General features: G+C 39.1%; 1 protein-coding gene across 1 annotated transcript; it reads right to left on the bottom strand.

Annotated features, from left to right (window-relative positions):
• Positions 1–1,247: 1,247 nt before the first annotated feature.
• Positions 1,248–23,144, bottom strand: LOC104590740 (uncharacterized). Its single transcript, XM_088898675.1, has 11 exons — positions 20,330–23,144; positions 12,838–12,926; positions 12,574–12,683; positions 11,393–11,511; positions 11,143–11,256; positions 3,924–4,010; positions 3,705–3,839; positions 3,511–3,619; positions 1,993–2,019; positions 1,858–1,955; positions 1,248–1,533 (listed from the first exon to the last, which is right to left on the bottom strand). The coding sequence occupies exons 1-11, from the start codon at positions 20,375–20,377 to the stop codon at positions 1,489–1,491; spliced, it is 981 nt and encodes a 326-aa protein (XP_088754801.1). The 5' UTR covers positions 20,378–23,144; the 3' UTR covers positions 1,248–1,488.
• Between the last annotated feature and the right edge of the window lie 4,582 nt (positions 23,145–27,726).

Here is a 27,726-nt window from a genome sequence, read left to right as displayed (position 1 = left end):
AAAATGCAATCCGATATATGTTATATATTTATTTAAATAAATATATAATACATATATAAGTTATTTGTTTATAAACATATTATTTATATTGTATTTTTGTAAATTTGTTATATATTTATTTTTTTAAAAACATGTATATATGATGAAAATAATTAAAAAAATACTTGTATCTTGTGTTTTTCTTTATTTAAATTGGTTTATTTTATTTTTCTTTTAATGGTTTATTAATTTTAAAGAAAACAAATTGGATTGGATCAGATCCGAAGGTCTAACTTCCCAATGAGATTCAAATTCAGATCCTTGTCTATCAGATCCAATCAGAATTTTGGATCGGATCGAATCCGTCATGAACATTATCGAATCAGATTCAGATATACCCTGATTCAAATCCGATCCAATCCAATTGTATACTTTTCTGTTCTATGCTTAATAAAATACCACTTATTTATCAAAAAATATAAGAGTTGATCTCCTTGACCTTCAATGTGAAGTCAGGGTCCAATCTTTCGGAGGTTGCTTATAAAGAAGGCCAAATTATTCTTTATGTCTAAACAATGCTCTCTGGTGATAGATCCAACTTAAAAAACCCAATTCAAGAAATTTAAAGTCCCTCCCTCACCAATCACTCCCCAGCTCAGTCTCTCTTAACCATTGGTGATTGTGTTCCACAATCCACCTCCTTCAACTTCCCCAAGGTCTGATAATGGATTCTTGTGCCGTTGTGCGATCCTATTGCTTACTCCCTGGAATGTACCAAACCAACCATTCACCTACAAGACTGGTCTCCTAGTCATCAACTCATCATAGATGGATAGTATTGGAGTGATATCAATGGTTCCTAATCTCCTTGTCACGGTTGCTTGCCATGCCCGATTCAATTTTATTCCCTATGGTCTCAGGCAATTTAGATCTTGCAATTTGCATTTTCCTCGAGACTGTCCACGATAAAGGGTTGTTTTCTGTTTACAGTATGTATTAGGCCTTGTGTTTGCAGAAAAGAAAATGGGAGCCTTATTTAATCCTTTTAACACTATTGTTTAACTACCAGCTAATTAATTATCTTGTTTACAGTGGGTTTCCTGTCTGGTTGCATAAGCTGCAACCTGCAGGGAATTGAGCTTAATTTGTCATCCTAACATAACAAGATTACATCAAGAGGCCTGAAGCAGCAACAACGATTGAGCGTGTTGGGTGAAAATGAGTTCTGTATTAAAACAAATATCATGAGAGAGAGAGAGAGAGCAATATACAAATCAAAACTTCCATTCATAAATGTTGTGTAACTGATCTCATGAACATTTTGCCTTTGTTGTTATCTTCAAAGATCAAAATCTGATGCGATTATATATCGCGGTCAAAATTAAATAAAAAATTTGATGCTAAGCATTTCTCCACCCCCAAGCGACCCATGAGACGATACAGCTTATATATGGCTCAATAACCACTTGTTCTTGGTAGCTTAATTCCAGACGTTCTTCGTAGGTTCTTTCATTGGACTTCCTTTTGCCTTGCACCAGCATCTTCATGTTCAACCTGACAATGACAAAACAAAAATTTCAGATTTTAGTTTGTTTAGCAGGGATTTCTTAACGGTAAAAACAGTAGAAAAGAAGTGATTGCCCATCAATTGCACCGTGGTGTCCACCTTCCAGACGCATAGCTATAGGGTTGCCTAGTGAATAGATTGCATGTTTCTCTCAAGTAGGTCCCTTTGATTCTTCTTTTTGTTCCTTAGTAGTGAGATATGATGCATGTGTGTGTGGGTGAACCATGTCTTTTTGCATGCTTGTGCAATACAGTGGAAGTAGCTTTTCATGTGCATGGATGTGGGATAACAAGAATGTGATAGATATTTACCTCAATAATCACCATTGCTTTCTTCTTCAACTTCGTACCAGGTTCCTCCCTCTCAATATTTCGCTGAGAACCTGTTCTCTCCCTCTTCCAATGAACTGCTTAGTCCCGTTATTAGCTCATCATCACCATCATCACCATCTTCACCATCTTCACCAATGTCATCTGCATCATCATTAACTAATCATGTTCAATCCATTATCAGAACCAGAACATTCTTTTGGATACATGTTGGTGAGTGGATCCATGCATAAAACATGGGCATGCACGAATATATAGCTATTTACAAGAAAAAATTAAGACTTAGTCCCATTATTAGCTCTGAATTATAAGGTAGAAAAATTGAGATTGTGCTAGAGAGTTTAACATTGTCAAGAGTTCAATATGAATAATGCACACACAGAACCTCTGTACCTATGTACTTATAAATGCATGTCTGAAGTAAAATCCTTACTATATAATGCTGATGCTTGACTTAGCCTCACATCAAGACCACCATTACTTTGGTCCATTTATTTTCCAATTCTCTTATTTTACAGTTAAGATAGGTCTTCACCAAGGTTCAACAATTAGCCCTTGTTTAGCACTGATCAATTGACTAAACTTGTTCAGGAGGAGGTCCCATGGTGTATGCTGTCTGATGATGACATTGTTTTAATTGATAAACTAATGAACAGTTAAGCAAGGCACAAAATTACAAAAAAAAGGTCAGAAAATTCAAAAAAGTGCCAAAAATTAAAAAAAAAGCAAAAAATTAAAAAAATATTAAACATAATGTTAATAAAAAAAATATAAACTTAAATTTTAAAAAAACCTATTATCTAAAATAAAAATACATAAACATAGCATGCAAAGCGTATTCAAATGAAAATTTAAAAATAAAAGCAAACATATAAAGCATTTTCAAGCATGTGAAACCCACCGTCTCTTTTTTCCTTAATTGCATTGCTTCAAGTAGCAAATGTGATGTAAAACATACTGCATTCTTGATTCTATGAGTCGCCTTTGTACCACACCCCTCAAGGCAACCCCAAACAAGTTTATGTTAGGGTCTGAAATTCTTAATTCCCGTATAAAAAATACTGATTGTATAACTTTCATTGCCTTATAAGAAGATATTTTATTGCAATGAATGGATGAACAACAATGGATAGATTGAGGAGGATGCCACCCATAGAATTAGAGCATGATGGGAAAAAAATGGAAGGCTGCATCCAAAGTCTTATGTGATAGATGAATATCACTTAGATTAAAAGGAAAATTCTAAAAATAGTTGTAAGGCTAGGTATGCTATGTGGAGCAAAATGTTGGGCAAACGTGTATGCAGAGATGGCTGAGTGGAAAAACTAGAAAGAATAGGGTCAGAAATGAAGTCATTCAAAGGAACCCAAAAGTGGCTCCAATAGGTGACAAAATGAGAGAAAGTAGACTTACAATGGCTGTCATGTGCATAAGACCATTGACAACACCCATAAGAAGTGATCTGCTTCAAGTTGAATGGGCTAGAAGGGCTAGGGGTAGTAGACCAAAAAGGACATAGGTCCAAGTAGCAAGAAATGGTTTAAGCACTCATAATTTAACAATGGACCACATATAGTTAGGCTAATGCTTGAATGATGATGAGTTCGGCAATAAGAATAAAAGATGTTGCATTACCAGAATCATCATCCTTCAAAGATTCATCAATTGCAGGGCCACCAAAATCTTCCATATCTTTTTCTTCTTCAAGTTCCTCATAGCCTTCTACATATTCTATCTCTGGTTCCTGCTCATGTCAGCATAGGACACAATGGTATTCACATTATAGATCATGAATAGGAAAAACCAGAAGAAACTTGTGATGACCATACCTCCTCCACTTCATCCTCACTAGCAGCCTGTAGTCTTTCCATATCAAGAACTTTATTATATTCCTTAAGAGGATAGTTGTATATGTCACCATAAACTCCTTTCTTAAGATGTTCTAACAATTCTTTCTCAATACTCTACAAAAGATAAAACATTTTACAACAGCTGAAATGTAGATTAAACCAAGTAATGAACCACAATCACAAGGCAAAGATGATGACCTTATCCAACAGTGCAGCCTTTTCGGCCTTTTCCACTCTCCTAGCCTCTCTCTTTTTCTCCTTTCTTGGTGTTGTCATTATCTTTTTCTCTACAAAACAGAAAAGAATCAGCAGTCAAAGGGGTTAAGAAGGGGCAGGAGAAGTTTAGTTATAAAGAATGTTTAGAGAAATGGACCAGGCATAGTCGGATCGAACCAGAGGTCGAACCGTGATGACATGGCAGATACATATATACTATGGGTCACATAAATATTATATATAATATATTTTACAACTTTTAATGTACTTAAATATTGTGGATGGATGGTAAGCTTCTTAATTTTTAAAGCAAATGACTAGGATTCAAGCCTTTTAACTTGCATTTTCTTTAAAATATGTGCATAATAATGTAATTTGTACAATAAATAGTCATTAATTAGCATAAGTAAAGAGGTGGATTAGTGGTAATTAAGTAATCTATGAAAATAAGAGGTCTTTTGTTCAAATCTTGTTAACAACATTTTAAAATTTCACTTATGTATAGACCCGGGCTGTTTCATGAAACTGGGACCGGCTCACCAGCTTGTTAGACAGTTTTGTATGCCCTTAGCTCCAATCAGATTTGATGTACTTTTGACATTTAGTGTAAATAAATAAAGTACATGTTTGATTCATGTTGTGTGGTATATTTCTGTGTAAGACCCTTAAACTGAATACTTAATGAGACTCGTGTTAGTTTAGAACATTCACAGCCGTTGGATAAGTCTGGGGAGATTTATCCTGCCAAGGCTAACACTGGTGTGCTGCCAAGTGTTGGGGTGGTTTGTCTCAGCCGCCAGGGTAAGACCCAAGGCACATGCAATGTAGGATTATTTGAATCCTTGAACCGGACTAGATTTCCAGTATTGCCCTGGACCTTGGAGATAGATTGGAAAAACTGGAAAGTTACACCTGACCCCTAGACTCGATTATGATACTGTACTAGGTGTAGGATTGAGCTGTCTTTGATATGCCAATCAGTGAGAATCTTAGTGGGGGTCAAAACCTAGATATGTTGGGACAGTCTGAGAATTCATCTGAGTGGGTGATCTTAGTGACAGGATCAGCCCCTTTGCCGGACAAAGGTAATGATCGGGGATGCACTCTCTCTGATGGAAACCAAACTGCCGGCAGTTGAGTTCAATCGTTGGAATTTTGTTTTGCAAATTTTATATATATGATATATAGATATGTACGGTTTCAAAATGTTTGCAAATGGTTTTAATTCCTGGGATCCATGTGAGTAGAGAGTGCATCACTGTTCCTTGCAGCCGAGGGAGAGGTCCTCTCTTGTCAAGTAGTGCTTGATCTTTATGGGCTGAGAGGTTAAGTGTAAGACCATTTAGGGTAATGCCTGATGGGCAATTTTGCATCTGCCCACAGTCCATGGGTTTTTATAAGATGGCTTGGCCCAGGGACCACTTAGTGTAAGTGTTGGGCCCATAGGGTCCATGTGATGGGCTCAAGGGGTTCACTGGGCTTTCTAGTGAATTCGGTTAAGCCTTGTAATACAGACTGGGCCGAACCCGTGTGGCTGATGTGTAGATCAATGCTTGGGTCCCACGCCATACAAAGAAGCCTAATTGGGCAGCAGTTTGGAAACTAGTTGAGCACTTAATACTTATTGGGCCTAAAGCCCATTTCGAACTGGGGCTGATAGGATCACCCACTTATGGGGCGGATCTGAGATTAGGGTTAGCTGAAAGGATTAGGGTTTTAACCCTATCCACTCTTGGAGACCAAATTCAAATAAGATTTGAATCTGGTAATCTCCTGATAAGATCAGGAGTAGGCTAACCTAATCTGCAGATAGGATTAAGATTATCCCCTATCCAAATACAGATTTGGATTGGGATAACTCCTAATAGGATTAGGAGATTTCTTAATCAAGAAAAAAGAGGAGAAACCCTAATGAGAATCAACAGAATTCGATCCAAGGGTTTTTGCAGAACAACCTCCTACGAATTGAGATAGGATCTCAGATACTCCAGAGTGAAGAAAAGCAGTATACGCCGACTTCATCTCTGCAGTTCTCCTCCAGCCGCCGCCATTCACTGCAAGATTCGATCTGTCTGAGAGGGAAAGATCAAGGAGTTCTTGATATCAATCTTTGCTGAAAGACTGATTCAGTTCGGTGCTCATAGTTTCCAACGAATTCTTGTGAAGCGTTCGGTGCGTAGGACGCACACTGCTGGTTTTGTTCCACCGTTGCTATGTCATCTTCAGCAAGAGCAGATCTTGGACCTCTTTTTGGGCGTGAACACCAACATTGGGAGATACTGATTCTCCGTATCAGGTATAACCCTTACCTTTGCATTTGGTTCAGATCTGGTTTGGTTTTGGTTCAAGTAGATCCTTGAATAATGATTCTAAAATCAGGGAATATGACCCAGTTGGAAGAAAGGTAGGAAATTTTTGAAATTCGCCCCACCCAATTCCGCAACCTTCTTGGCGTCCAAACGATGGATCCCACCATTCTTTCAGTGGTATCAAACCCACAGGTTCGAATCTTGAACCAAGAAATCAGATCGGACCCTGCGCAATTTGGTAGAAGCTGTTCTATCCGGGTATTGCGCAGATTGCAGTTTATTTCAAGAAACTGTTTCTTGTCGAGGGCGATTGGTCTGAAATTAATTTTATTAAATCTAAAATTTATTTGGAATTGTTCTTTATTTATTTCTTGATTTAATGGGCTGTTCGTACCTGGAGATCGAAGTGCAGATTTGGCACAGATAATCTGCACAATCTTTTTGCATTTTCTATTCTATTCGGTCTGTAAAATAATTTTTTTTCTAGACTGAATGTATAGGATTCAATCAATGATGTAATTAATTAATAGAAATAGGATTTTTGTAATTTTTTTTTATTTTTCTTGATTGGAGAAGAGAAGGCGGCAGCGCTGGAGATTCGCAGATGGAGGGATTACTTTCTGCGTTTTGCAGTTTGTGAAACTGCAACCCTGGTGACTAACCTTTGTTTTGCAGGTGGTATGAATAGTCCTTATCTGATTTATGATTGTCTAAAATCAGAAATATTAATTTCAAATCCTTCTTGAATTAATTCTTGAATTGAAAATCAGTTCCGAACCATCTCGGACCAGATTGGATCAAAACTGTTTGGACCGAATCTAGGGTTCGAAAGGGGACTGTTTTCAGTCCAGATTTCTCACACTTTCATATCCAAAACTGATGGTCAATTGTAGGGATTAATTCGGCCCCACTGTTGTTGTGTCATCTTCAGCAGGAGTAGATCTTGGACCTCTCTTTGGGCGTGAACACCGACGTTGGGAGATACTGATTCTCCGTATCAAGTATAACCCTTCCCTTTGCTTTTGGTTCAGATTTGGTTCGGTTTTGGTTCAAGTAGATCCTTAAATAATGATTCTAAAATCAAGGAATATGATTCCCAATTAGAACAAAGGTAGGAAACTTTTGAAATTCGCCCCACCCAATTCCGCAACTTTCTTGGCATCCATACGATGGATCCCACCATTCTTTCACAGCTTTTCGGTTAAACCAGCCGGTCAGCCGGGTTAAATCGGGTTTTGAGCAAATCCGGTTTTTGGGGTGTGACCAAACTTGTCAGGGCCCTAGGTCATGGTTTAACCAGTTCGACCGGACGGTTCTGTCTGGTTTTCTAAACATTGGTTATGCAACCACCACCATTTATGATCTTTTGCTCTACCTTAGTTCAAAACCCTCATTAATGATGTGCTAAACCATATTGATAGCTGAACACCCATGAATAATTAACTTTCCCACCATTCAAAATCCTCATCTTGTATGAATGGTTTAAAATGTCTAAATATTTCCTAGTATTGCCACAAAATGTTTCCATTACATGAGTATCAAGTTATCAACATGAAATGCTGATTGTCTCTTGTCCTTGCTGCTTGTTAAGGTTTTCTCTTTTCACTTAATGAAATTGTCCTACTTATCAAAACTTTATATTAAATGTAAAGTTCTCAATTTACTTGTACATAGAAATCATTCAAATAATTTGTGTTTTTTCTTCAAACTCATGGTTTCTTTCAAACTTATCATTAATAGAATAAGAAGAATTTTCATATGTAAATCAATCAATCAAAAAAATATATATCCATGTGTTGAAGGCATTTTTTAATCCAAATAATATTTAAATAAATTAGAACTCAAATAAGTGGTTGGCTAGTCTACTAGCCAAATCATTAAAACTATAAAAAAGTATCCCGTATGGGAGTTCCCCCTCTTTAAGTGGGGAGTTCCCTCTCTTTAAGTGAGAGGGACAAGTGTCCTTCACCTAGGAGGGGGTAGTTACATAACTACCCCACTCCCTATTTAGCTCCTTAAGGGGAAGCTAGAAACAGACAGAGAGACTCTTCACAGGGAAGGAAAAGTCTCACCAAGGCAGGTAGAAAAAAGAAAGTCCTCTCTGTGAATACTTCCTATATATATATATATATATATATATATATACATGTGTGTGTGTGTGTCTTCTGCTATGTATCCTTCTTCCTCTCTCTTTTATTTTCACTTTTGAGAAAGGGAATAGAGGGAAATAAACCATCTACAACCAGGTGCCTCTACTTGGTTGATTATGGTCCCTCTTTCAAGGAAAAGTTAGGGATTAAACCATCTATGGTCTAATTCTCGAAGGCTGATTATGGTTCCCTTCAAATGAAAATGAAGAGTAGAGGGGAATAAACCATCTACAACCAGATGCCTCTACTTGGTTGATTATGGTCCCTCTTTCAAGACAAAGTTAGGGATTAAACCATCTACAGTCTAATTCTCGAAGGCTGATTATGGTTCCCTTCAAATGAAAATGAAGAGCAAAGGGATGAAAATTGTCTACAATCAAATGTTCAATTTGATTGACTACGGCTCCCTTTTGGTATGCAAAATTCCAACAATTAAGGCTGTCTACAATCAGAATTTCATCTGATTGATTAGAGTTTATTGTGAAGAAAGGAGTGAGAAGGAAATTTTCCTTGTATTAAAAAGAAAAGAGAAAGGTATTGCTGTATAGTTTCTCATTTGCATTTTCTAAAAGAAACATAAATTCGCATTTAGTTTTTGCTACAGAGAAGGGAGAGGCTTGTTAGTGGAGTCATAACTCAGATCTGAGTTGCCTAGTAAAAACTTGCTCTGGTTCTCTTGCTTTAAACCATAACCCAACTAAAAGCCAATTAGTTTAGCTGAGTACTGAGAAAAGATGAACTCTGTTAGAAGAGGGAAAAAAAAACAAGTTAGAGAAACCAGGAGAGGAGAAATAAGGTCTTATGAATACGATGAGAAGAGGGAGAGATGAGAGACCTAACAAAGCAAGAATAAAAAAAGCCGAAAACATCTCGCGCTGAGTTCTTAAATAAGGTCTCATAGACCAGCCATTTACTTAAGGGTATTTTTGTCCAGAAAAGACCAAAACATCTCCTGCTTACTGTTTTTGCTATTAGTTTCAAAACGTAACCAAAATTGTTAAATGACCAAACTTGATCATTTTTTATGCAAAAAGCCCTAAAATTTTTACAATAAATCCACACAAAATTTCTGATACTTCTGACATATTTCTTATCTTTAAGTGGTAACCTTTCCAAATCCCAACAAAACCAACATTTTAAACCGTAATTGTATGCGCATTGCCATATTTTCTTTCTCCATAAATGAACATTCAGCATCCGATAATATATCCTATCTTGCAAGATGGAACCCTTGCAAAGTCTTAACGTTAGATATGGTTGGATTGGAAGGGTCATAGTTTGTTTCAGATCCATAAACTCAAGTTCTTTATCACAACACTTGCTGCATGTTTAATGTAGACGGTGTCCAATGTCAGACTCCAAACTCAAACCTGAAGTAACTAAATAAGCTTTCAAGTGGAACTAGGTCATTTTAACATATAATTTACAGGTCCAGATAATTTTGAAAACATGAAATGCAGATTACTTGTTAAAAATGGCATGGGATAATCTATATTAGCTAGCTATATAATCTTTCTCACCATCAACCATGTATGTAAATCAATGCTTCATTAATATAGAAAAGGACATATTTTACAATCTAAGTTTCTTCCATGATACTCCACATCCAACTTGCAGAAGTGAATAACCAACGATAGAAGAATACTAAACTAGAATTCCAGTCAAGCATAGGCTGAGTAGGATGCCCAAAAGCGACTGGGAATTTGGAAAAAAATATATTTTCCCTTCAAAGAAAACATTTTAATGATTCATCATTCATAATACTTCATAAAAAGGAAGGTATTGAGGTCCTTGTCAAAGAGACTGGAAGGGTGGAGCCCTCGAAGTCATTGAAGCGAAGATTCAAGTATTTGAGCAATGGGAGCGACAGGACGACATTGGGGAACTGGCCGACGAAGCGGTTGCTGCTGAGGTTGAGCTCATAGAGCAACTTGAAATGCAGTAAAGTATCTGGGACGATGCCGCAGAAACGGTTGGACTGAGGTGGAAAATAGCCAGATCTGTTAAGAGGCCAAGCTTAGGTGGGAGATAACCAGCAACGTCAGCATGGTTGAGATCGATGCCAGAGACTACTGTGACGGAGGAATTGAAGAAGGATGGAGAACAGAAGACGCCACTGTAGGAGCAGACACCGGGGCCATTCCAGTTAGCAGTGAAGTTGAAAGGGTCGGAGAAGATGGCTGTCTTCCATGTCTGCAAGGCAATGTAGGCTTGGCGGAGCCTTGGGTTTTCGAAGCAAAGAAAGTGTGGGTTGATGGGCTTGTGATGCTAAGAGTTGAGAAGCAGAGAGGAAGAGAGGAAAGTGGAGTAGGAGAAGAAGAATGCTGCAGCCCGCAGGGCAGGCAGTCACATGGAGATGCCCAGATACATGACACAACACTGTAGCTGGTTGGCTGATCCGATGGCCAAAGACCACCCCTTAAACCTCAATTTGTGTGGCAATTGTTTATGATCTTATTAATTAATACTTCTGAATTCCGATACTAAATTGAGTATCTGGCCCATTGGCTGAGCTGTTGGTACTTGATAGTCTATCTCCTTTAAAATTTGATATAAAATTACGGACTAATAAAACAAAAAAATATATCTCTCTTAAAAAGTTGACTAATAAAACAAAAAAAATGCATAAGTGGCCATGTGCTGGATTGCTTAACATGCTTAAGAATCATATTACTATAGGTGGAAATCATGGTTATAAAATCTATAGGTGACTAATTTTAAAATCTAAAGATGGTTGATTACATGAGAAATTGCATACCTTGTTTTTAGTGCAAGCTTCCTCATGCGTATCTGCATTTGAGTCATTTTGGTGAGCCGTTGCTTTGTTTTGTGTACAAGAAACTTAGGCCAATACATCTGTCATGTCCAAAATGAATGTAAAAAAGTAAGCAATGTAAACTTAATGAAAATTATGAAATAGTAGGAATTTTAAACCAAGTGCAAGACAAAGAAAGAAAAGCAAAGGGCCGAAGTTTTAGGTGAAGGGGAATACCAGATACTTATCAATGATTTCAAGTGCCTTCTCATAGTTTCTTGGCAACTTAACTCTTTCCCATAATTTATTTGGCATATGAGCCCTCTCTATAGTTTTCATATATAAATAAAAGATTCCTGCACAGTGCATAAATGGCTCAACATGAGAACAACTGCAATATCAAAAAGAAGCCTTCATCATCCAAATCTTGGTAACCACAGAAGGGATTACATAAAAGGAAAAAAACAGAGAAAGCAATTTCCACAGAGAAAAAAAAAGTGTACAAGTAGAAAACATAATGGCACATAATACAAAATATAAAAATGAAATATAGAAACTAAAATACATGTAAAGAACATTAATGTAAAGTCCATTCATGAACCAAGCAGCTTCTGCAAGATACTAATTTAATACCGAAAGAACTTCATTTATAGAGAACACAATAACAAATATGGGCTATTACCCAATGCTGGTCCCTGTGATCCAGGGTCTTGGGAGGGTGAACTTGACATGAACCTAACCTTTGCCCTTCGGCAAATTTTGCATAAAGTAACTTCTCTCGGCCTGAGGTTTCACCATTGCACCAAGATTGACCCTTAGCAAAGAGTCAGACAAATCATTAAGAGAAGCATGTTTTGAAAATGGCAGAGTTCAAAAAAGAACTTGGGTAGCAGGATTGAGTAGTAGAATTGCAATAAAGTGAAACTTCTATTTGACAAAACCTCCTAGCCCGTCCATCTACCAGTGAATGCATTTCCTCGGAAAGCACTTAGGTGGGATCAAACAATATTATGCAGCCTCATCAGTTACAATGACCTTATTGAAACATGGAATAGAGCTGCAGCCCACTCCACAGTTTGATGTTTTACACATCCATGTGCATAAGGTGAGTCATTTAACACTTGTGCATACATATGATTCAAGCTGAGGTCTATTCAGATCCCTCCCATCCCCCATTTTTCATGTGCTCTCAGGAGGGGAAGTGAGATAATCAACTCTTTGAACAAGAGCAATGGGAATATAGGATAGAGAACTCCATGTTGTTTACCAATACTTCAGGTGGTTTCTGCAAGATTGAATTCAACATCTTCAGAAATTCCACCTAAATAAGTTGAATGCAAAGGGGGGACCAGAAAGAAATATTCATAGAAAGATAATCAATTATTTTATAGATGATAGAAAGATAATCAAATTGATACCATCATGGTCCCGTATGGTGGCATAGCGACTATTAGCAAGTGGGCAAGAGCTTCGATTGCAAATTCCAGTCACATTATATGGGTTCCGACAAAAATTCCCAGTCGTGATCCTGATAACCAACCCAAGTGAGATGGTAAAAAATAAATTGAATAAAACCTAGACAAGTAATTAAATAAAGCTAATAGCTTTTTCTTCTTTCATTCATTTAATTTTTCATTGTCTGGGTTGAACTGAGAGCCCAAGGGAATAGTTTATAAACTTACTTGGCCATAAAACTACAGTGGTTGTGTCTGATGACTTGCCATATAACTTCATCATGCTGCATCTCGGAATCTCTTGTTGCCTCTCCCTTCTACTTCAATTAAAAATATCCACAGAAGCCGGAAAAAAAAAATGTGTTAAAAAAACATCATGATATTTTGAATTCTGGAAACATAGATAGCTGAATCAGAACCAAAAATTATTTGAAAATGCCCAAATATCATAGTATGCCTGGAATCAGCTCAAACATAAAAATAACACACCAAAGACCTCTTTATAATTTCAATAGAAAAGGATTGTGAGCTGGAATTCCCACTATTTGAATCCAGTGAGTTTGGATAAGAAGGGATTTTTGTTTTAGTCCATACCACATGTTGTCACTTTAAAAGTGGCTAACGCTTAACCGGTGTTTTATGTGCAAGTCTTTTTTCTTTTTAATTTTATTTTTATTTGTTAAATTTTAATAACAAAAATAAAGTGTTTATTCATTGAAACTCAGACTGGCCTCCATCTCCTGTGTGTTGATCAATAACTCGCAGATTTTATTAAAATTAGAGAGAAAAAACACAGGTACAAGAAGAGGGAGATAAACTCTCTTATCTCACCTAACCAAAACAACAAGAAAGAGAACAATTACAAGATAGCCCAGAACAAAGAGTCCCTAGATGCCCCTTGTTTAGCTAACCCATCAGCAAAGGAGTTGGCACTTCTTTTAACCCAACTATAATCTTCACCTCAATATTCTTGGTTAACCAATTAAATTTCCTCTTCTCATTGCTGTAGTTCCAAAAATTAGCAGTATCATTTCTCAGCCAATCCACTACCAGCTTAGAACCACCTCCAATGACCAATTTGGTGATATTCAGTTCGATTGCCCTTTGAGTTCCCTCAATAACAGTTGAAATCTCAGCTTTAAGAGAATCACCCAATCCAATTGGCCCCGAAAAGAGAGCAATTGTCACTCCCTCCTCATTTCTTTAGACACCCCCAATACCTGATGGACCCGGATTACCCATGCTACTTCCATCAAAATTAAGTTTGATAAAACCACTAGGAGTCCAAGAGGGTAAGGATGTGTCTTTAACTGGAGCTGAACTTGCAACTTCCTTCCAATTTCTGAACAAATCATCCACTGAAAAGTCCTTAAAAAGAGCGAAAGACTTCAGCCAATGTACCACTCTGATCTGAATCAGCTCTAGAATTTCTAGCAGTCTTCTTTCCCTATCTGAGAAAATCCTCCCATTTCTATCTTCCCAAATAGTCCAACAAACGGCAGCCCTGAGATATCTCTACATAACTCTTCCTCTTTTTTTTCAACCAGATAAACAAGGATAGAGCAAAAAGTCTTTGTACATCTGATGGAGGAGACCATCTGCACCCAAACAAAGATGAACACCACTCCCAAATGTGATTAGTAACAGAGCAGGAAATCAGTAAATGACAACTAGTCTCACCTTCAGCCTTGCATAGAACACACCTGTGGGGAGATAAACAACTCGTAGGCCTCTTTCTCTGAAGAAGATCACAAGTGTTGACCCTTTCCAGGATTGTTTTCCAACAGAAACTCCCAAACTTCGGACAAAGGTAATGATCGGGGATCCACTCTCTCTGATGGAAACCAAGACTGCCGGCAACCGATTTCAATCGTTGAAATTTTGTTTTGCAAAATATATTTATATACTGATATACATATATATTACGATTTCTAAACGTTTGCAAAAAGTTTTAATTCCCGGGATCCATGTGAGCAGAGAATGCAGCACTGTTCCTTGCAGCCGAGGGAGAGGTCCTCTTTTGTCGGGCAGTGTTTGATCATTATGGGCTGAGAGGTTAAGTGTAAGACTATTGAGGGTAATACCTGATGGGCTAATCTTGCATCTGCCCATAGTCCCTGTGTGTTACAAGGTGGTTTGGCCCAGGACCACTTAGGGTAAGTGTTGGGCCCATTAGGAGCCCATGTGATGGGTTTCAGGGGGTGCACTGTCCATAACAGTGTATTCGGCCAGGCCTTGTAACAAAGGCTGGGCTGAACCCATGTGGCTGATGTGTAGATCAATGTTTGGGTCCCACGCCATACAAGGAAGCCCAACTGGGCAGCAGTTTGGAAGGCTAAGTGAGCACATATCCTTATTGGGCCTAAAGCCCATTTCGAACTAGGCTGATTTTATCAGTTAAATGAGGGGCGAATTCTGAGATTAGATTAGCAGATTTAGAAACCTCCTAATGAGATTAGAAGAGGGCTGATCTAATCTGTAGATAAGATAAGGGTTTACCCTTATCACTTAAAGGGAATTCTGATCCAAATATGATTTGGATCAGCAACTCCTAATGGGATTAGGAGCTGATCCCTTTGAGCTTATAAAAGGAGGAAGGGGCGGCAGCCTTTAAATACACAACACACATTGTCTTCAGAGCTGAAATCACAGAAGAGAGAATTCAGTGTCACTGCGCTAATCTCTCTTGCCGCCGCCCTATCTGCCAGTTCGATCTCCTCTTGTTAGTGGGAGCGATCAAGATTGGATCTTGATATCAGTTCTTTGTGAAAGGACTGATTGGAAGTAGTGCTCACGTGTCGTCCAGCTGATTCTTGCGAAGGATCTGGTTCTTTTGAAGAACGCTGCTGATTCTGTTCCATCCTGCACTACGCCATCTTCAGTGGGAACAGTCTTTGGTTCCTTCCTTGGGCGTGAACACCTCCATTGGGAGATACTATTTCTCCGTATCAGGTATATCCCTCTCCTACTGCTTTCGTTCAGATTTGGTTCGGTTCTTGGTTCAAGATTGATCCTTGAAAAATATGATTTTTCTAAAATAGGGGATATGATTCCCAGTAGGATGGAGAGAAATTTTTTGAAATTCGCCCATTCTATTCCGCAAGATTTGGGCGTCCATACGATGGATCTCTCATCCCTTCACTAGGCAATGCTCTAGAAATAATAGTCCCCCTAATGCTCCTCCCAATCTACTGTGAATAAAAATCTATCCAACTTAGAGCATATAGGGTTCTCTTGGAGATTGGACCAAGTAAATAGACCATGTAGTAGAGGAACCTCTTTCAACTCAAAACTATTTATGAAGCTATTAAACCTTCTCATGATAGTGCTACCGCCTCTCCTCACCCTATTAGTCTCCTCTATTAATCTAATGACATTGAAATCTCCTCCTAAACATCAAGGGCCTTCCAAAAGTCCTCTAATGTCTCCTAATTCCTCCCAAAGTTCACTTCTTTCTCTATAACCAGTTGGACCATACACATTAGTTGATACCCACTCAAATCCATCTACCTTGTGTCTTAACTTGATAGAAACAGTAAACTTCCCAATCAGCTTCTCCACTCCCTCAAAAACCTCTTCTTTCCACATTGTCACTAAACCTCCTGACCTTCCCCACGAAGGATAAAAAGCCCAATTGATGCCCCTTACTTTCCACACCGATCTAGCCCATCTCCTATCAAACTCCATCAGCTTAGACTCCTGAATCAGCACCAAATCTGGATCCTCTCTTCTTATTACTTCTTTTATTAAAGGCCTTTTCCTAGCCCCCTAACCCCCTAACATTCCAACTAAGAATCTTCATCACCACTTTCTAAAAAAACCCTTACCTGTCCTCTTTTCAATTGGTCCCTCTTCTTCTGCCCTTTCTCTCACTGAATTCCTTATCTTCTTCTACATCTCGCCTTATCCTTTCTGACTCACTCAACTTCTTCTTCCTTAGTTTTCTCTCTACCTTTCCTTTCCTCAAAAATACCTTCAACTCATTTGGATCCTTTATTTTACAGCCCATTTGCTCAACAAACTGTGCAACCGAGATCTCCTTATCAGTTTCATTTGGTCCTCCTCTCTCCTCTTCCTCATTACTCACCTCTTTCTCTACCTCCCCTATCTGCACGTTTTCAATTGCTCTCTCATCCTCTAGAATCCTACCCCAACTTCTTCTTTCAGCTTCTTTCCTTTTCATTTCTTCCAGAAAAGTTTCTATCAGCTTCCAAATTTTCTCTCCTACCTCCTCTTCTTCTTGTGAAGCAATTTTCCCTCCATTATTCACCCCTACAATAGGATGCGGATGTGGCAATATGGCTGGCTGGGAGTCTGGGACAGAGACAAAAGATAAGGAGTTAGTACCAAAATGGAAAGTCATAGCCATACCTTGGGTGGAAACCAGGACAGGATCAATGGAAGAGTGAAGGGTTTCCCTCTCAGCTAAGAGACCAGAACTTTGGGTTAACCAGATTCCATAGTGGGAACTACAGGCTGGAAAGCTCTTCTGCCAAAGAATTCTCTTTTAGCGAACTCCTAAGGCTCTGTAGCTTGTCTCTGAGTTGGTCCTCAAAGACTGGCTGGTAGTGAAGATCTCCTACCAGCTCACAAAAATCTTGCTCTTTGTCCAACACTTGGTTAGGTTGTTCCCCATTTGATTCCATAATAACACCCCTACCGACCAAATCACTCTCAGCAGTTTTTAACTTCTCTAATTCCTTAGACAACATCAAATCAGGGGTTGTATCTGGCCCTCTTTGTTATTTATCAAGCATAAACGTGGTATCTGCCACTTTGTTTTCAAGGTATGCTTCTGTATTTAGAATGATTCCCTCACTTGAAAGAGGTGAAACAAGCCCATCTCCTGAAGTCACTGTCAACTTCCCGCAGTCCCCTTTGACATCACCACCTCCTATCGAGTCCTCTTCTAAGAATAGAAGTGCTGTATTGAAGCTTTCCTCTTCCCACATGTTCACTTTTACTTGCAGATCTAAGCTGGCCAGACTTTTTGTATCACTCCCATCTGAGTTTTCACTATTCTCTTCATCAGACCACCCTTCCCCAAGTTTCAGCAGACTTCTCTTCACAGATCTGGGATTCTACCTATCCGGTGAAATCCTGTTTAAAACCTTAGCCGACACCCATTGCAGCGAGCTATTTCTAGCTGAAGCTGCTCTAGAATTGCAACACTCAACAGAACAACTCGATGAAGAAGGTGATAGACCATTCTTCTTGTCTATAGAGTAGGGGTGATCATTTCAGCCCGGCCCGGAAATTCTGGGTTTGGGCCTGGGTTTTGTGTTCAGGCCCGGCCCGAGCCCGAGCCCACATCAGGCCTGCAAATTTTAGGGCCGGTCTTGGGCTTAATACTTCAAGCCTGGCCCAGCCCGCATATATTTAAACTTACACATGTTGTGTATAATGTATACATGTTATTTTACACTATATTATATATTTTATATATAAATAATATAATATGACATGTATAATTTATATTATATGTAATATTTTACAATATATAATGTACAAAATAAGTTTATATGCATCTTATGTCATTTAATATAAAATATTATAGATATGTAATGTTTTATATATGAGTGACATTGGCCCAGAATCGGGCCCGGCCTGGCCCATCCCAGGCCCGTGTAGACCTAGGCTAGGGCTTTCAGGCCCAGAACCCCGGGCCCGAGCCTATGCTATAGCCCATAAGTGCAAAGCCCGGCCCGGCCCAGCCCAGCCCATGATCACCCCTACTATAGAGTCTCCCAACTGTTCAACCATGTGACCTTTTAAAGAGTCACATGACTTACTTAAGTCTAAGCCACTCACTTGGGCCACTTTATTTCCCAATTGTTCAACCATGTGACCTTTTAAAGAGTCACATGACTTACTTAAGTCTAACCACTTACTTGGGCCAGTTTACCATTCGGCCCACTTGATAAGTCTTGGGCAGTGGGCTTTTTCATATGCCCATCTTTGGACACCTATAACCCCTCTTTACTAGACACATTCTGGTTTAGGCCTACAACTGGCCCAACTGCTTTGGACTTTACCTAGGCCAACCCCTCCCCTATTTTAAATCATGTTTGGTTGGCACCTGAAACCAATGTTTTAAAAAACGACCTGAAAACGTAACCGTTCTGGCCACTGATTTCCGAGTCAACGATCCAACCGTCCGGTTCGAACGGACGGCCCATTATGACAGCAAAATTAAAAATAATTAAAAAAATATCAAAATCGTTGAATGGGTTGACAGGTCGACAGTTCGACTGCTCGAGTCAACAGTTTGTTGACTTTTTCAACAGTTTTTACCAGATTCTGGGTTTTGGGTAAAACGGAACCGGTTGCCTGGACGATTCCCGGGCCGAACGGTCCTACCTTTTGGGTCAACGACGGTTCGAAAACGTTGCCTGAAACCACCTATGCATAGGTCCAGCTACCTGTCAACTAGTTGCCTTTTGCTACACGCTTAAGAAAGCCCTCCTGTTCCCTGTCTTTTGGTCTCCCCAACTCTTTAGCATCCATTTTGGTGCAAGGTCCATTTACATTTGAATCCACCAATCCTCTAGTGCCACACAGAGCTTCTTCTTCAACCTTCTTATTTCCCTCTCTACGTGCCTCTCTCCAAAGTCGAGCTTCAATGGCTGATACTAGCCAAACTAAGACAACCTGCCCTTCCACCCTCAGCTCCACTTTCCTGTGGTATCTCCTCTAGTTTTACTCCACTTAGACTGATAGCTGCAGAGTGGAGATCTCCCCAGTAAGCACCATCAACGGTTGCACCACACAAATTTGCAATCGATTCAGCAATTTCTTGCCTCCACAAGTGAAAAGGCAGGCCCAACAGTCTCACTAGAACCCTATCTTCTACAAAGATGTCTCTCGAGTTTGATCTTGGACACCAGCTTGAGATTGTGAAATTTCCAATATTGGACTGGATTTTAAGGCCATGACTTCCACTCTATCTTCCACATAGTAACTATTCCTCCCGAAGATCCCCATGTCGGAGCAGCTGCCCAGCTGATACCCCTGGCCTTTGATATTCTTGTAGCCCATCTTCTATCAAAATCTTCTATCTTCAACTTTTGAATCAATACTATATCTGGGTTCAGCTTCCTAATAACCTCTCTCACTATTGCTCTTTTCCTCACACTTCCTAAACCCCTTACATTCCAACTAACTATTTCCAATCCAAACTCACCTAGGAAATCCCTTCCAGACCTTTCTACTTGTGCCCTTTTCTTCTTTCCCCTCTTCCCCCTAGAGTTTTGTCCCCCTCAACATCTCTCCTCAATATCTCCACTTTTGTTAGCTTTCGCTTCCTCACCTTACCTTCCTCCTTCTGTTTCTGTAAGAGACTTTCAAATCGTTGGGGTCCTCGAGTTAATAGCCTAGTTCCCCACAAAATCTGCCACTGAGTCCTCCATATTCCCTGTTTTTCCCCTTCAAAAACATTCTCGGTTGGAGTTGTTAGTTTTTCTTCAACCCTATTTGCTTCTGCCTCTTAAAACCTCCCTTTCAAAGTCTTCCAAAACACTCACAATGATCTCCCAGATTCTTTTATTTCTCTCTTCTTGTTCTGCTAAGTCTTCACCTATTTTAGTTCCCTTCACGACCCTGCTCCTTGAGCACTCAGCACTAGGTTTCTCATGGGCTCTCGACTTTGGATCTGAAATGGAATCTGGCACAAAGGACACAGAGTAAACATCAATACTAAAAAACGAATTGACAGGGTTACCTGAGTTGTGATTTTGAGGAGAAATTGGTAACTGACGGGAACAGACATGCAACCTTCCAGCTTTAGAAGAGAGGGGTTCAACTACCCCCTATTTTGAGTTCTATTTGAGAGCAGACCCATCCACTTGTCCACACCTTGATCCCTTCCCTCGACCTGTTGATTATCCCTTACTGGTACATTCTCTTCTTGACTTTGGCGAACCTTAGTTGATCCCTTACTAAAAACCTGTTGAGGAATATTTGGTAGAGGTGTTGCTTTGTCTGAAATTTGAGTAGCCGCCCCCGCCATCTTGAAGTACAGAGTCTCTTTTTCTTGTACTAGTCTAACATCTAAAGTCGGAACTGAAAAATTCTTTCCTCGGTCATCAGCTTTGTGAAACAACAACAGAAGATGCAATGCCTCAACTTCATGGTTCTAAACTTTTGCTTCCCCTGAACTCTCCAGACAAAAATCATCATCTGATTCATCCTCATCTTCTACGCAGTTCACCCAACCTTCATCTTCCTCCTCTCTTTCATCCATACAGTGCCTCTCATACGTAGGTCTTAGACCCTCACTAGGCAAAGAAATTGCACCAACACCGGGGGTCTCCTACCCAGAAACCCATTAGAAGAGCTCTTTCTGCGAACCTGAAACTGCATTCCGTTGCAAAACTTGATCGCAATACCCTGAGGAAGACAATGATAGATGCATAGATCTATCTATAGGCGTCTTCCCCTTAACCAGATCCATGTGATCTGGTTTTTTTCCTGGCTCGGCCTAACCAGTGAGTTGGGTCCATCTAGAATTAAAGCACTTGCTACCTGGGCTGTTTCAGACCTTAGACAATTGCTACCCACACTCTTCACCAAGTCAGCATAAGTGGCTTCCCCCCCCCTTTGACTTCCTTTAGTTTAAACCGATTTGAATTAATTTCCAAATCAGGTTTAAATGCTTTTTGATTTTTTAAGTTTGCATGTTGAGTTGTCTTAGAGAGGAAATCTCCTGCCAAAAGTTTTTCACCCTCTCCTTGTCCGCCACGTGTACTCCAAACATCCATGTCATTGTCTTCAACCTTGGCTCCCTCCTCCCACCAAGTCGCTTCAACTTCTGAAAGGACCCAAGCTCCATTTCACACTCCATCGAAGAGAATGTCTATCGAACGAGGCACTTCGTCAGGCTTCAGCCTTGCGATTCTAATTTTTGCAGCAGATAAGATTGACATATTGCAATCTACCATTACCCCTCCCAAAGCCTGAACTATTTGCTCGATGGACGTCTCCAGTTTTGTATTTGGATTAATCCCTTGCCTGAAGCTATGGTTGCGAAGCCCACCTTTCTGTTCCCAACATCCAAGAGAGCTTTTCTATTTTCAAAAGGGATAATTGTTGCAGAGTCTTCCACTCCTAATTTCTCCACGATTAAGTCACAAACTCTTCTCCATTCTAGGTTTTCTTCCTTCACTGTTACCACTAATCGATTTTCCCATTCCCCCTATCTGCTGGCACCAACAGTTTTCGAACCGATTTTGCCCAACGTATTGGCAAAGGGTCAGGTTTGTTCAACTGACACTTTGATATACCAACCTCCTCCTTCTCCTCACTCCTTGTTTCTGTCCTCAACTCAAACTCTTTCTCCTCTTTGCTCCCTCCAAGTCCTCTGTTTTAACAACAGGGCAGGCCTTGTTGGACTCGTTCAAAAAAAGTTGTAACTTCTCGGTAAATGCCCTCCACCCCATTTGCTTCTTTCCCTCCGGCACACAGACTTCCTATTCGCACCGAAAGATTCCAAAATAGTAATGTACCAACCTTTCAAGTTCCTTTTTATTTCTGTTTCGTATTTTTCCCATCGGCTGTCATAGTGTTCTTCCACCCTTCTTTCTTCAGGGAGAAAATCGCACCATCTACGAAACCTTTCAGCTGGAGTATTGTTTCCTCTGCCAAAACAATCATAGATTTTCCTCATTCTCTAATCTTCAAAATATTCTTACCTGTCAACCTACCTTGTTCGAGGAGCAAAACCTTCGCTTCAATGGCAATCTCAGTTCTCCAACGCTTTACCATCTGAAAGTCTTCCATCTAAACTAAGCTTCTATACCAACAAACAATTATCACTGCAAATTATTAAGTTGCATAACAATTATCACTGCAAACAATTATCTCCTGTGTGATATCCATCTTCAGATATAAAGATAATGTCCCCAAAATCTTCTAAAGTCCTCTCTTTTTAGTCTCAATTGATTGGCAGCACAATTGAGATCTGAAGATTTAAGAGGAGGCTGCAGTTTTCATGCTTGCAGAGAATTAATTCTTTTTTTTTTTTGAGAAAAAGTAAAGCATATTGTATTAATTGTGAAACAAGGGCAAACCCATTACAGTGAGAGATTGCACATATTTTTTTTTCTTTTTTTTTTTGGGTATTTAACTGAACATGTACTGAGTATACAAAATATCAGAAGATGTATAAGTGCAAAATGAGGTCATCAGTTGTAAGATTGGAAGCTTGTGCCGAAGAGATATTTTTTTTTTTGATAGGTAAAAGTTCATTAAAAATTCATTATCAGCAAAAAGATAAATGTCTGTTACAAGCATCCCAAGGAGAGGCGCTAGGTGCAGCCTCACTCTTTAAAAGAAAACAACACAAAAAATACAATTGGGCCCAAAACAACTTATCCCTAGCTACTCCTTGCTTAGCTAGATAGTCAGCAAATGCATTGGTCTCCCTTCCCACCATTGTATAGTCAAATTCACATGTTGTGCTACCCATTTGAATTTCTTCATTTCATTTCTATAACACCATATCACTGAGTCTGGGTCTCCAAGCCAGCCCACTACCACCTTGGAGTCCCTATCATTTAATCAGTTTGAGAGGATTTGCCTTCAAAATAACAGCTTACCATTTCTGGTAGGCCCTCATTATAACAGCTATTTAAGAAGCCTAGAAAGGTACCAGGGAAGACCCAGCTCAAGCATAGATTATCAAGCAAGTGATCCCAAATGAGACTACTTATTAGCAATGTAAAAAAAAAAGGATAGTCTGCAGTTTCCAAATCAGCATGGCAAAGTGGACAATTGGGGAAGTGATAAGAATGCCTCTTCTGCTCAGCTTGTCTTTGGTAAAGCACTTGCCCAAGGCTGCCGTCCAGACCAAGGATGCAACCTTTGACAACTCGTTACAAGTCCAGATCCTAGTGTCATCTTCAGCGGCTATCGGCTGGTATAGCTGAAGCTGGAATAGTAAGCTCTTCAGGACTTCAATTTCCCAGTCAAAAAGGTTCCTTCTGAAAGCAGGAGTCCAAAGTCCTTTTTATATCAGCAACACATAAATGATTCATCAAATTAAATGTCCAAAGTCCATTAGGGCCATCAGTAGAGAACATTTCTACAACAGTAGCATCTTTATTGATAGCAGCATTAAAAAAGCTGGGGTATGAGTCAGCTAGAGTCCTGACACCACACCAAATGTCAAACCAAAACCTCAGCTGAGTGCCATTGCCCAGTTTATTGGCAATGACTTCAAGGAAATGAGCTCAAAGATTTATGGATTCCCTTCCAAACTGCTCTATTAGTAACACATGGAGACTGATTTGTATCCAACCCCCATAGAAAGCCCATATTTGCCTGCTCTAATTTGATAAATTCCCAAACCACCCATCTGCTTAGGAGAGGAAATGCTAGCCCAGTCAACAAGATCTCCTTGTCATCCTTCCACTCCTTCCAAAAGAAGTCCTTTTGGATCTTCTCCAAATTGTTTGAAACTTTTGAAGGGACCTAAAACATGGAAAGATAGTGGCTAGGGAGGCTTGGCATGGTACTTTTGATTAGTGTTAGTTTACCTCCCTTAGGGAAGTACCTTGCCTTCCAAGATGAGTTCTTGTGAAACCTCTCAATAACTGGTTCACAAATGAAGCAGGAGGAAGTACAATTGGCTCTGAAAGGCAGCCCTAAATAAGAGATTGGTAGGTTGTTCATCTTACAGCCCTAGCCAATTTGTCAAAATTAGGAGCTCGGTTAACAGAAATTAGGGAGCTTTTTCCAGATTTATTCTAAGACCCAATACAATCTCTAGCCATCTTAGAACCCACAGAAGGTGCTGCAACTACGGAATAGAAGCATCAAGAAAAAACAAGGTGATGTCAGAAAATTCTAGAAGGCAAGTATTGGGGCCATTCCTACACATTTCAAAACCTGAAATAAACCCACCCACCATAGCTTTCTTAGAAAGTGCATCCAGAGCCTCAGTTACACAAATGAACAGAATAGGAGAGAAGGGGTCTCCCTGCCTCAGACCCCTATAATTCTTGAAGTAACCAGTTGGGGCACCATTGATAAGAATCACAAATGTAGGGGTGGTAAAGCAAAGTACAAACATTGATCCTTCTCCTCCACTTACTACCAAAATTCTGATGAATTTTGTGATTCTAAGAATCACTGTTAAGCTTGGATTTATAAAGGTAGTTGGACTTGATTCTTTTTTTATGTCCAAAACTCATTCTAAGAAATCATTCATTGAAGCTAAAAAATTTAGGTCGTGTTTTTTTGATAAGAGTCATATTCCATTAATTCAAAGATCGGTTACATGAAAATCTCCTCAGAGAGGCGCGAGGTGCTGCCTCTCCATACAGAAAAAACAAAAACTACATCAAAAAGTGCATGACTGTTAGACACAAATTACAGTTGCACCCATAACAATGTTTCCCTGTTTGTCCCTTGTTTTGCCAAGACATCAGCAAATGCATTAGCTGATTTCCCAACCCACTGTATTGTTACAGACATATTCCTTGTCAGCCATTTGAATTTTTTTATCTCATTCTTGTAGTCCCACATGACATTCTCCGAATTATTTAACCAGTTCACCACTGTCTTAGAGTCCCCTTCAACTAGAAGCTGCTCCACACCCATTTCTTTTGCAAGAATTATTCCTTAAATTGCAGCCAACAGTTCTGCCCTAATAGAGTTACCAACACCTAAAGGGCCAGAGTATAATAAGACAGCCTCTCCAGCCTCATTCCCCAGTACACCTGCCAAACCAGAGGGACCCAGGTTGCCCTGGCTACTTCCATCAAAATTCAGCTTCAAAGAACCGTGAGGAGGGGACACCCAGCTTGTCATTACCTTTATTTTTGAGGAGGAACAACTTGTTACTGATAACCAATCCCTCCGTCAGTAAAGGAGAAATGATCAAACAAATACAGAGTCTTTAACCAATGCATTGCCCTATACAAAATGCAATCCTTCAAGGCCTGACTGCTTCTCCCCTTTTCCTGGAAGATCCTGCCATTCCTTTCTTCCCAAACTGTCCATAACAAGGCTGCTCATGCACACCTCCACATTTTCCTTCCTCTTTTATGGGGCCAATAGAACATAGAAGGGTTAAAGATTGTACTTACTTCTGTTAGCATATCCCATCTACACCCAAACAAAGATAGAAGCCTAACCTAGAGCTCTGTAGTGACACTACAAGATAAAAATAAGTGATAAAAACATTTAGGTCGTGTTTGGCATCAATTTTGTGTGTTTCTAATTTTCAGAATTATTCTTTTAGGAATCATTTCTCTGAAGTTCCAATTTTCAAAAAAAGAATATGAAGTATTTGGTAAAATGACCCAAAAAATTATATTTCCCATTCACATAATGAGAATGATGTTTGGTTTGATCATGTAAACTCTTTAGATAATTTCTATGTGAAACAAACCATTCAGAACAAGATCTTGCTCGTCTACTATCGAATGTCAAGGCACCATTAGAGCACTCATTCAGCTACAAATATTTTTGATGCAGGACATCCAAATTGAGACCTAGTAAATTCATGTTTTAGGATCACAACCAATCACTTTGATGCACCAATCATCACTGTGTACTTCGAAGGTGCCGACCTGAAGTTGCAGTTGAATGAGTGTACCAAGAACTAGTTGTAATTAAAATTGTTATATATAGAAAATACAAATAGAAATATGGTCATTTTGAACTAAAACGTCTACAAGATAAGATTCCGAGAACCCCCATGCTGGCGAGATCCAGTCTAGAAGGTGGATCACTGGATTGTGATTGATTTGTTAAGTATCTGCTCACCATGTTATTTGTTAAATACACATCGATTAAAATCCCTTTAAGAGATCTCATTGGGAAATGGCCTTTTGACATTTCCAAACATTTATACATAATTGGCATCTTGTTATTTCATGTAGTTACCTCCTCAACAGCCTTTTCTTTGAGATGTTCAGAGTACTTCAGTGCCTTGATCTCCGTTTGCGCCTCTCCTAATTCCCTCTCCTTATCTGCAAATATAGAATAAGAGATATAATACAGTCAGAACCTGGCCTCAAAGCTACATGTCAGACAGAAGTAGAATCCAATACATTCACAGGAAGTCTGACTCGGCAAGATGAAAAGACATGGATAAGGAGACACGATTTAGGTATTTAATATTGAAAGTTTTGCATATAACTTTATCATCATGTAATGCAAATAATTCTGGAGACGAAGTCCATTGGAAAACCTTGGTGAATTATCTTGAAGAACCCAAAGTCTTAAGTCTTAACAGGCCATAACAAGGAGACTCTTTGCGTTCAGGGAAGAAAATAGTTGGTTCGGAGGTCTTTACGAGAGGAAACTTGTTCAGACAAGATCACCATGGTTTCTTCTATCTGTAAGAGTAACAGAAGCATGGGAGGTTTGGAAGGAGAAATGAGAGTCGTAGGGAGAAGGAAAATAGGAACACGAGAACGTTGTAACTTGTAACTTGTAAGAGTGGTTCTGAACAGAAATTGTTCATACAGGTTTCTGAATTTGAGCCTAACCAATTTGAACAGAAAAGAAAAAGAACAAGAAGAAATACCTGTATCGCTGTAAAATGAAGAAGCGGTCTGCCGTCCACTGGTGACGAAGGTGCCGAAAGGTGAGCTCTAATTTCAAGCGTAAAGACATATTTACCCCCACTCTCACGTGTAACAATTGTACATGTATGAAAACTTTTAATCCAAGTATAACGCTACGCTAGCACCCCGTAGGCCCGTAGTCCATATAGGCTATCTTTGGTGATTTAGGGGTGAGAAAATAAAAACAAACGGATCGAAATCAAACCGAAAAATCGAAAAAACTGAAGGTATTGGTTTAGTTTCAGTTAACCAATATAGAAAACCAGTAGTTAACCAACCGACCAGTATATATATATTTCTATATATTTTATATATATATTTATGTATATTATATATATTTTAATATATTATAAATTAATAAATATGCATTATATATAAATATATATTTATAATATATGATTTATTATTTATTATTTAAAATATAATATTTTATATATATTTATAATTTTTTATTATATATTATAAAAATTAAAAGATCAAAAAATTGACGAACCAAACCGACGATTAACCGAACTAGTCAACTGATTAATCGACTAGCTTC

Source organism: Nelumbo nucifera, chromosome 2 (assembly GCF_055504915.1).
Source record: "Nelumbo nucifera cultivar China Antique chromosome 2, China Antique-T2T, whole genome shotgun sequence".
NCBI classification, from domain to species: Eukaryota; Viridiplantae; Streptophyta; class Magnoliopsida; order Proteales; family Nelumbonaceae; genus Nelumbo; species Nelumbo nucifera.
Note: the sequence above shows the minus strand (reverse complement) of the source record. Positions and strands in the feature narration are given on the sequence as shown.

Coding starts and splice junctions, on each gene's coding strand:
- LOC104590740 (XM_088898675.1), bottom strand. CDS start 20,377: ATGTCTGTTCCCGTCAGTTACCAATTTCTCCTCAAAATCACAACTCAG. Junction 12,927..20,329: donor TCCTCAAAATCACAACTCAG/GTAACCCTGTCA, acceptor TAATTGAAGTAG/AAGGGAGAGGCAACAAGAGA. Junction 11,512..12,573: donor CACCATACGGGACCATGATG/GTATCAATTTGA, acceptor TGCACTGTGCAG/GAATCTTTTATTTATATATG.